Consider the following 11,744-nt stretch of genomic DNA (forward strand, 5'->3'; position numbering starts at 1 on the left):
TGTTGGACACCTTCCTCTCATTCTATGAGAACACACAGGAGAGATTTTTCTCAGGTCTCTGTGCCAGGAAAGATGTACTTGTTATAAGGAGTAATTTTAAAAATATGTAATATTTTAGAGAAATTTTAAATCTTAGGATAATATACTTTCCTCTTTCCTTTGGTCCCTAGGAAACTTAGTATTGCAATTCTGCTTCAATTATAATAGCTGTGCAGTGCCTTATGGTGTCCATTTTTGTGTTAAAATATTGTGTTTACTTTCATCATCTGTACTCTTAATTTGTCTTAATTCTGATATTCTTATCTATGGAAATTTTTAATAGAACATGAACCTTATTTATTTTTGAGCAATATTTCTAAGATCTTTTGATTATAGTATACCAGAGCTTAGTTAAGCTTAGATTATTGGTTGCCAAATCAGACTAATAATTACAAACAACTGGAAATTTTTGTTTTTGGTTTTCTTTAATTTCAGGTACATAATTTAGTTAATCATACTTGGTTTGTGGCACATGTCACATTTGGCTTACACAAATCTCTCTTGTTTGACCTTATTTTTCCTGGGCCACTTTTCTCCAGTTTCATCCTAGCTTCCCCATATGTGTCCATTACAATGATTGGAATGAGTCCAATACCATTTGCATATTGAACAAGTAGATGACATTTAGGGTATGCACAAGCTGTAAAAATAACATGTGTTATATAGATCATATTGTTTCTCACTTTTTAAACTCAGCACTACATTTACAGTTTCATTGTTGTGTGTATCTATTTCATTGCATCTGATTGTTACTTACCATCCAAGTACATTCTTTTATTCCTATAAGTATGGACACCCAGAGTATAATTAACTCATCACATTTCTAATGATCATTTTTGAAAATACTTCCTTATATCTGAGCAAAAATTTCTGCATTGTTATCTGTCAACGTCCTTCATTTCTGTAATTATTGTAGGCTGGCTCTCAGGATTCCTGTACCATCTGCACTCTCAAAGCAGTTTATGTGGGTTCCTGTTTACTCACATCTTTATCAATATTTGGCATTATCTGATTTTTGTCTTTCTTCTTGGTATACCAGTGTCAAGTTTAAATTTGAATTTCTAAGATTACTAGTAAGGTTGAACATTAGCTTGCATATTTACTAAACCTTTGAGTTTTTCCTTCTCTGAATTGCCTATTACTTTCCACATTTTTTCTTTCTCTTTTTGTTGACTTGCAAGAGTCCATTAGGTCTCCTAGATATTAATCCATTCTTGAATATAAATGCACCAACTTTATTCATGTTTTGGATCTAACTTGTTTTTCATATTGTGGTTTTGAGTTATTTATAATGACTTTATTCTCAGTATCTTGTACTAGAAATAAGGGTTGTTTTCCCACATTTATTCACATAGTGTAATAGATTTTCCCAGATGATCCATTAAGTAATCACCCTGTGTCTATGAGATAATATCAGGTTATCATATATTAGATTCATGTCAGAAAGTGTTTTTAATAGTTTTATGCTGTCGTATTAGGTATATTTTCTGTAAGTCAACCAAATATAAATGTGGGTGTATATGTAGTATTGAAGGCAGGCCAGATAAATACATAAATTATTGGTCTTTATTTCTTGACTAACGCTGGTTTTATTACTAAATATATTCTAAATTTAACCAATTCAAGGCTCTTATCTGTCCCTTTTCTATGAAAATTGTGGAAACATATGGTTGGTACACATGGAAATCACTGCTTCTTCCTGACCAGCTACCAGATGTGCAGAGTTTTGTTCAATTACTTCTTTTTATTTGACATTACAAAACATACTGGATCAATCTTTATAGCTAAGAATATTAAAACCATTTTTGGCAAAAATTATTTGTATGGTTTGCCTATAAGAATATTTGATAGAAATGATGTATTATGTACCATCTTCTTGATCAAGGAAATCTGGTCTGCAGACGTAGAAAAAGCACAGCTGGATTAAAACAATTCTGTAATCAAGATTTGATGGTGGTGGTACCCAAGTTAACTAAAGTAGAAAGACTAAATTGTGGAAAGACTTCAAATACAAATTTCTAAGTCATTTTATATTTTCAGGTATTTATAGTCCATGGAGGATATATTTAACCTACATAAAATATGGCCCTCCAGACAGAGTTAAATTAGCTTCTATTCCTGACTCTAATGTGGATTTTCTGTATTCACGAGGGTAGATCAAAATTCTGAGAAAGGCACAATCCCTGACATGTAAATGAGCAGTGTAGGACAATCCCCATGATAATTGTGTCATGCTTTCACATCTTTGAATGTGAACCAGTCTGGACTTTATCTGTATATAATTTAGTGTTTTTCAAGCCTGGGTTTCTGGTTATAAAAAATACCTGCTTTTTCATTCCAGACTTTAATAAAGAGACAAAAAAAAAAAAAAAAAAAAACACCAAACAAACAAAAAAACCCTAATTCTAAATGGTCAAGGATTTGTGTTTATTTTTGAACACTTTGATAAACTGTTTGCTGGATGAAAAAAATTGGCTAGATAACTTTCATCTATTATTCACTTTCACAAGAAATGTAGGAGAGACACAAAGAATTATATTCAATCAGGTTGTTTGTATGCATTGTTTTTTAGGTAGAGGCAATGTCCTACAACTGCTTTTCCTACATATCTGTGAAGGAGCTCTTTCCTCAGTTATTAACTGCTCCTGAAATCATACTTTCTTCCATCTTATTCAAATTATTGGATTTACTGAAAAGATATAACTTTTGAATATATTCCTACTAGTACACCCCGTTGCTTTACATGTTTGTATCCTATGAACAAATATGTTCATTTTTCACCATGTTCTGAGTACTGCTGATTACGGAATAATTCTGAAGAATAGGGAGAAAGGCCTTTGCCCTTAAAATTACAATATGTTTAAAGAGAATACTTTCAGGAAAAATAATTTGAAGAGGAATATAAGTAACAACTTTTGTGCTACAAATGTGAATGCTATTGAATTACAAAAAGCAGCAGAGATCCTTATGGGCTATAACTTATAAGTGAAAATTTAACTAAGCCTGGAAGGAAACAAAAAAATGGATTGAATAGTAGAAAGGAGTTTACTGAGGGAAGGGAAAAAAAGAATAAGATCAGAATAAGAACTGGAAGTGGAAAATAGGGTGGCGATACAGCATACTGAGAGCAGAAGGAATTAGGAAAGAATTGATTCTAGTAATGAGCAGGTTGCCCCAACCACCTGTTCTTAAAAGTGAAACATCTTCTTGGGCTGCTAGCATGATTAATATTAAAATAATCTTATGCATATTTAATGAACAATACAATACACACATTCCTTATGCTTGTAGCTTTTATTCAAATACGCAACTAAAATTTACAAATAAAATGGTGTATCATTAAAATGTTTAATGTGTTTTTACTAAAATAGGCATCTCCTTGAATGTAACATGGAACACAGACTGACGTGTGTATGTGCTGTGTGTAAAACTTCCTGCCTATAGTACTGTATGCTACATGACTCAATTCCCTTAACACTTTACTCAAGTGACTTCAAAACTTTTTATATGTTTTACTATGTAGGGAAGTTGTTTGGTTTTTATTTGGCTGGAACATATTAACATATTAAATCCATCTTTGTTCTTCTTAGCATTTGGAAACTATTAAGGCTTTGAAAATGGTTCAGAATCTATGACAAACACTAAACTTGATCTTCCATATGATTCCAAATATAGTTTATTGATATTGATTATAATAAACAGTAAGAAATTTCCATAAAAAATCCTCACCGATCTTTAGAAATGCACCTATTCCACCAAACCCTACTTTGAGAAACATCACATTAAGCTTTTCTGGGACCCAGATTTAGAAAGGTGGGATATGGTGAATTAGATAATTCTCATATGCTCAGGCAAGCTATAGAGATTTGAATAAGTTCTCCAGCAGGAGTATGACAAAAGAAAATGAGCTTTAAGAGTAAATTAGCACCCATTTGTTGAAATAAATGGGGAAAAAAAATCCCTCAAGAAAATTGAGGGATTGTTATGTATTTGTATGCAATGTTGCATGCTCAGATATATAAAGGTTAACAGGTGAAATGATGGCAATAAGAGAGGGAAGGACACTTTTGCAGTGGTATGAGGGAGGCCTATTTGAAAAGGTGACATGTATTAATAATTGAGTTGTTCAGAATAAAAAAAATAATCAGCTTTAGGGAAGTCTCTATGGGCAGAGACAAGAGTAGAGATCCTGAAACAGAATCAAGCTGGGCATGAAAGAAAAGATTTAGGGCAGTCTGCCATGAGATAAGGTCAAAGGAACAGTCATGAGATAGAAGAACCTAAAATTGTGGCAAAAGTGGCAAAGAGAAAGGGTTGTTTGTGAGGGTTACCACTGGAGAAATGTTGATAGGAATTTGTGACATATTGGATGTGAGGATATAAAGAGAGATGTATAAATGATTGACACTTGAGGATGGGGGACTAAAAGGATAAATGTAATTGTCAGAAATAGGGTAGTAAATAGTGGGTCAGTTCTAATGGAAAGACACTGATTGTAGGTATTAAAGGATCACAAAGTTTTGGTGTTTCTTAATTGATAGATAATCCATTGTTGTGTGTTTCCTGTGTGTAATCCTTAGGGAAGGTAACTGAAAGAAATAGAAGCATTACTGAAAGGATGGAAATAAAATATAAGATCAGTGAAGGATGGAGGATTGTGCCTTAGAGGGTACAAGAGATCTGTAGAAGAAGCCAAAAAGGAAATAAAGGAGAGAACCAGGACAGTATAATGGCACTTACCACACACATACAAAAAATGATGTTGAGAGAGACACTTAGCACCTATATCCAATGTAGCCACAAATTTTAATAAATGGAGGCTGTGCTTCAGAGTCAGCAGCACTAGAGGCATGCTGTGGTTACAGGTTGCAGATGGTAAATTTAAGGAGAAGGCTGGTGGTGATGAACAGTTTTCACAGAGGTTTTGGCTTAGAGATGTGGTAAAATGAGCAGCGGGACACAGACTTTTAGTTGGTTGTGGCAGGTGCTAAGGATATTCTGGGCAAAAGCTATTAATAGAACAGATTGTTTCTATGGAGTGAAGATGGTTTTTGGTTTGTGGGTCTTCCTGGTTTCTCACTGGATAAGTTCTTGAATTAATGGCTACAGAATTCTGCTCTGTGTTTCTGCTAAGTCAAGGGAAGCACCTCTGAAGGACTTAGGCACTCTTTTGTCTCCCCAACTATGTCACTCTGAAGCTTTGAAGTAATCTATTTATTTCACCTGGCTGAAAACAAAATGCCTTTTGGAAACCTCACAACTTTAAAATAATATCCCTATTTTTCACTACACCATCAATGCCATTTTCCCCATATTATCCACAAATTGTAGTGTGTGGATACCAGTTTTCACATCCGAGTAATCACATTGCCACTTCAATTATGCCAGGTCTGATCAGGGCTGGGAAGACCCGAGTCACCAGGACCTACTACTGGGACAAAAACATGTTTAGCATAAATAGACTTTATTGCCAATGTGGGTATAATTGTTGCCTCTACACTTTTATATTGACAAAGGTGAATATTGCTTTCATTTTCGTATTCTCAAAGGGGAAGTCTTCCAGTATGATGTGAATCACCTTTATGCCATAATCTTAAGATCCTAGGCCACATAAAACACATGTTTTTAGTTGGAGGAATGTATCGAAAAAAGAGGTAACTGTTGATAATACTGTGCAAAATATCCTCACCTATGTTATTTTATTTGATGCTTAGGATTATCTCCACTTTTATGAAAACTAAGGCAAAAAATACATATATAAATACCTTAGGTGACAATAAATTGTGTTGCCCATATTTGAATCTAGCTTTGCCTACTGTCAAACGATTTACTAATTATTTTTGATTAAATGTGAGCTATTCAATGAAAGCCTTGTTGTGTTCTTTCCCTGATTTATATAATGTACATAATTATATTAAAAACATAAAAGGTATTTGAGCATTGAGAGTATATTAAAACTTAATATTTGCTGGACTGTCTCATCCTTTAAAAATAAAGTAAAAATCAGATCTTGTTCTAATCTGTTAATAGAAAACCTTGTGGAAATTTAATACCTCATAGAATTAACTGAATTTTTTTCTTAAGGGAAGAGAGTGAATGTAGCCTAGCTCTCTAAACAAAAAGTCCTTATAAAAGCATCAGCTACTATGATCTAGAAGGCATAAGAATCCCTGAAAGAATGTGGGAAATGGTATTTGATTTGTCCATTGAAAAACAGATGTTAAAAATGAGTTTGACAAATCTTCATTTCATTCTAAACTTTTAGTGCAATACTGAAACATGCTTTTTCTAATGACTAATGGAATCATTCGGGGAAAAGCTTTCTTACTTTGATCTTTGATACAACAAGACCTCAAGATTGATATGAAGTGGTATCCAATGTAAATAACTTCAGAATACCCCCCCACACACACACACACACCTGATTTAATCACTTAGCATCTTAGGATTTCATTATGCGATAACAAAAATGAAAACGTAGATAGTGGGAAAACGCAAGTTGGCATTTTTCTCTCCTGCATAATATCCCAGTGCTCTTTACTTTCTTTTTCTTGCAGGTGAAGACAGATGACAGAGTGGTTAAGATGGACCTTGGTTTACTCTTCTTAAGGGTACACAAATCAGATGCTGGGACCTATTTTTGCCAGACAGTAGAGCATAGTTTTGTCCATACTGTCCGTAAAATCACTTTGGAGGTAGTGGAAGAGGAACGAGTTGAAGAAATGTTTAACAAAGACTACGAGGAGGATGGGCCTCACAAAATGCCTTGTCCTGCACAGAGCAGCATCCCGCAGGGAGCAAAACCATGGTACAAGGAATTCTTGCAGCTGATTGGTTATAGCAACTTCCAGAGAGTGGAAGAATACTGTGAAAAAGTATGGTGCACAGATAAGAAGAGAAAAAAGCTTAAAATGTCACCCTCCAAGTGGAAGTATGCCAACCCACAGGAAAAGAAGCTGCGTTCCAAACCTGAGCACTACCGCCTGCCCAGGCACACGCTGGACTCCTGATGGCCTGAAACCATCTACTGTCTTTTGAAGAATTTATATTTGGAATCTAAGAGAGAATAAGAAACCATTCAACTTCTTTGCATTACTTAATAGACATTTCTGTAATACAGAAATGACTGAAGGTGTTATAATAAATTATTCTATATACACATTTGACTGGTCAGATAAATCACATAAAATTAATTTATAAAATAAGTGCATTGCTTAATGGTTTCACATTATATTTATCAAAAAAGGGACCATAGCTGTAGTTTTCAGAAACTTGGATGCTTTTTCATAGTATTATTTTACTCTTGTAAGATGTAAGATTAGAATATCGAAGAAAAATTAGAATTTCATAATCATGGAAAATATAAAGATACATGTTTTAACCTTTCTGAATTTTTCTTTTCTACCACTATGTAAAATATACATAACATCGGATACTTCAACATTCTTTTGTGAGCTTTCTGTACTCTTTAGGAATTATTGCATTAACGTTGTCCAATCCACCAGTTTTAAGTAGCAGGTGTGTTGTGATTGCTATAAACCATGAAGGAAAAATGTGGTCACTCTGAGGCTTGTGCCTTTCATAAAACATTCATAAAATCACATTCATAATATTATAGTTTCATAACAAAAACACATCCTTTAAATTTCACTCCAGTGAGGAAAGAATGAAGCCAAGGTAACTTCTCAGAAAGATGCCAAAGTCAGTCAAATCAGACGGAGTTACACTAATTGCAACTACTGTAAACGATTTTTGCTGCCCTCTTGTGGTAGAAAAAGTATATTCTCATACATTTCCTTTTCTTCTACAGATACAACTGCCTAGGAAAGATTTGAAAACTGATCAGTAGATGATACATCTAGTCCATTTTCAGAAAAAGTTAACTGAAATTTTAAAAAAATTGTTAAAGCTTATGTCAAGCTTTAATACGAAGGTATTCTGTTTATAGATTATTATCTCACAAGTCAGAAATGAGTTTGTAGCACTGAAGATCTACTAAAGCTTAAAATTTTACATTTCTAACATCTTCCCTGAAATCTAAAAGACATAGAAACGGTTTATTTATGAAAAAAATATTAAAGTATTTGCTATCAGAGACCAAATTTTCTTCTCTATATTTACAGACAGGAAAATTATGAGTTCACTTAACTACTGAGATGTTCAGAGTATTTTTACCTTTCTATTATGAATATTACCAAAATTTTGTATTTGAGAATATTTCTTGAAGTCTTTTCTTCTATTTTAAGTATTTAATAATTACCTTTCTAAAGTGATATTTTCATGAGATTTTTTCATTTAAGTAAAAATTGAAAGCAAGTGGATTATATACAAAATTACAAATAATTTAGATGTTAATTTTAAATGTTTCATTTTTTATAGTTAGCTCAAGGCTACATGTGGCCTTCCAAGATCCTCAAGCACAGCCCCTCAACTGAATCTAAATTTCACAGAACAAATCCCTGTATTAAAGTAACTTATTCTTTTTTAATAAAAGGATCTGTTCTGTAAAATTTAGATTCAGTCAAAAGGCTGCACTCAAGCATCCAGAAGACCACACGTGGCCCCAAGGCTGCAGGTTCCCCACCCCGCTATAGGCCATACAATTAAGGTAGAGTGTTGACAACTTTTAATAGTTTGTAATTTCATTCTAAAATTAACATAAATATATTTTAAAAGTTTATTCAGATAAGTCAAATACCAAAAGATCTAACAAATACAAAATGTATTGAATGCTGACATCCTCTGAAAAAAACCTGCTTGCTATTTGCCTAAGTATCCACCGGAGGTCATTGCTGCCCACCAACAGCAATTGAAAACAGTAAGTTATTTTTAAGGACTGTATTTCAGTAAAATCCTGCTTAATTTGGAGAAATACAACCATAAACACAGATGAGAGTAGCAAACTTTATGTCTGCAATACTTGAAGTGAACAGATAAATCAATGACATGTAATTTATTGAAAATATGCTTCCATTAATACAAGAAAAGCAGGATTTTGTCGTGTATCTTACTTAATAACAGAAAAGGACAAGGCACAAGCAGTTATCCTGTTAATCATAACACAGACAAGTAGTTAATGGTTGTAACAATGTCATTTGGGAACTAAATATTTGGTAATTGAAGCAATAAGGCTGAGGAAAAGAACTTTTCTAAGACACAAGTCTTAAGGATTAAATGCACAAAAAAGCCATTTGACTAAAATAAGCTATTAACCAGAAAAATATTTCAACATAAAATGCTAAAATTCGTTCTGGGAAAATAAATTTAACCCAAAGAAAGCTTATGAAGATGCCGATTTGAAAATAACCTGATAAAATTCTGAGGACTCAGGTTCACAATTTAGGGAAAGCACTAAATTACATATATGATTAAGTACAGAATAATATGAGTGTGTGCATCTCTCTCATATCGTGCTACCTGCCTGTTTATAGCAGAAGCTTAAGAGAACCAGGGAAGTCGAGAGGAGGGGAGAGAGACACACACAGCAAGAGAGCACTAGCAGTTTTCAAGGTTATGTCCCATGTCCTGCAGTATTCATTTCCTCAGTCTCTCCTCCCCCACCAACATGTACACACCACGTATTTTAAATCTGCGTTGCCCTGTCAAACTAGTCAGCCTACGTTCCTCTGTCTTCCTTGACAATTTGAAAACATACCACGAAAACATACTGCCAGTCTTTTGTTCTATCTGGGGTTAGAATTCAAATTCAAAATCACTTTTGAGAAATGCCCAGGCTTGGAAAATTACAAAGGAATGGATTATCCTTGAACTCCAGAAGGGCACATACTTAGGCACCTTCAAGACTTGGAGGGATTAAGAGTTTGCCTTGGACCCCACCGCATTGTCCCCAAACATGAACTTGGAGAAGGAGAGGAATCCTGCCCTCTAGGAACGCACAGCTGAGCAAAAATCACAACCACCCACCCTAAACTTGAAGGGGCGCCTCCATATAGCATCAGTCTCCTGCTTCTGTTATTCTGTTAAGGGAGACGACCTGTGAATAGAATGAGCCTTGGCAAAAAACAGGGTTCACCTCCTTTCTCAAAAGTGTCACTCATTGAGCTAGAGAACCAGATTTGTGAGCAAGCAGGATTACAATTAAAAGGGATTTTACTTCATGATTTGTGAGGTCTCTTCCATGTTTAACATTCTACTTTGCTTTTTTTCTTTTGTGTTAATTACTGAATATTTCAGTCCAAAAGCAATTGACTTGGAGAAATAGGGATTAAAAATAGAAACACTAGTAAGAGCCCTAGAAAAAAAAGGGAACAAAGTCTTTGCCTATTTAGTAAGTGGCAATTCCATATATGTATTTTAGAGTTATGTTACTTTTCAAAGTTACTTTAAATACCTAGCATGTTTTTACTGAGTGTCTAATATTTCCTATAGGGCTTAGGGTTTTGTAAATCTTCGTAGTGATTATGAACGTTTGTAAAATTTGTAAAATACAATAAGTCATTTTGAGTGTTGGTGTTAAGCATGAAACAAACACAGCAGCTGTTGTCCTTAAAAATGAACTGCCTCATGACATCATTAGCCTGACAAATACATTATGAAAACTACTTGGTATTATATAAATATTTCAGATTCCAGGAGAAAAATGCCACACTTATGATGCAAATAAGGAGTCCGTGTTCTTTTTCTCACAGCGAAGTATAGTACCTGAGTTATATTTTAAAGAAGTATTCATTTTTCCAGGCCAACGACTGCTGCATTTGAATCAGATATAAATAATAGATTTTCCACAAACACTCTGAATTGTAGCAGTGTTATTTAAGCTAGTATGTTTATTTTTCTTTTCCTGGAAGCATAGCTTTATATTTTGGCTTTCATTATAAATTGAATGTATTCTGTTTGTGTTTAAATGGCTTAGTTATAAGCTAGAGCACTGTATTGGGGAATTCTTGTCTGTATGGTATTCTTTTAATTTCTTGGCTGGGTCCACAACAGCATTGCCATATTGTTTTTTTCACTGACTGTAAGCCATGCGACTTATCTGGTAACAAGCTCCAGGGACCATTGACAATGTATTTCTCACTATAACATGGATCTGCCACTATGCACTACATAGTTTAACTGTACCATTATGTATATTTTCTATTTGGTTCAACTTAGATGAAAAATAAATATTTGCTAAACCTTCAAGTGCTGTCTGAGAAGTATAAGTTTCTGTCAACCGAACTCAAGTTTCATACATTAAGCCTAAATGTAAACATACAATGCCAACCTAACACCATTTTTTTAAGAAGTTAGAAAAAAAATTCAATTTTTTCTCCTGTGAAGCTCATAAGCCAAATTTCCTAAGAAGGAACTGTTAGTATCATTACCTTCCAGCAGTTGGGTTTATTTATGCTACACCATGTTTCTAGGACCAGTAGCCAAAAATCATTTTCAAAGCTTCATCTAGATAAGAGATATGAAAAATGAATGCTTTTAGAATGGTAACTAGTTGAATGTTTATGATTTTTGCAAGCCTCAAGTTCTATCTTAAATGTATCTGAATTGATGTTTTCTCTGCTATTTTTCTAAGATCTTGAAAAGGCCATTTAAAAATAAGATTTAGTGTTAAATGAACTTCTTGGGATTTTTTGTTTGAAGCAAATTTTATTGTTTTGGTGTTATGACTAGTTACATCATCTCTTGAAGGAAAAATAAACCAGTTTCTCTTGTTGCTCAGGTTGGAGTGCAGTAGCATGGATCATAAT

General features: G+C 33.9%; 1 protein-coding gene across 3 annotated transcripts in view; it reads left to right on the forward strand.

Annotated features, from left to right (window-relative positions):
* SEMA3E (semaphorin 3E) overlaps positions 1–11,200 on the forward strand; it is a 251,564-nt gene extending 240,364 nt beyond the window's left edge. For all 3 annotated transcript variants that reach the window (XM_076006471.1, XM_012779517.3, XM_076006472.1), the window contains one exon: positions 6,597–11,200. In XM_076006471.1, the coding sequence (XP_075862586.1) occupies positions 6,597–7,049 (453 nt within the window). In that variant the 3' untranslated portion in view covers positions 7,050–11,200. The remainder of the gene's footprint in view (positions 1–6,596) is intronic.
* Positions 11,201–11,744: the final 544 nt, after the last annotated feature.

The sequence above is a fragment of the Microcebus murinus genome, chromosome 9 (assembly GCF_040939455.1).
Source record: "Microcebus murinus isolate Inina chromosome 9, M.murinus_Inina_mat1.0, whole genome shotgun sequence".
Lineage (NCBI taxonomy): Eukaryota > Metazoa > Chordata > Mammalia > Primates > Cheirogaleidae > Microcebus > Microcebus murinus.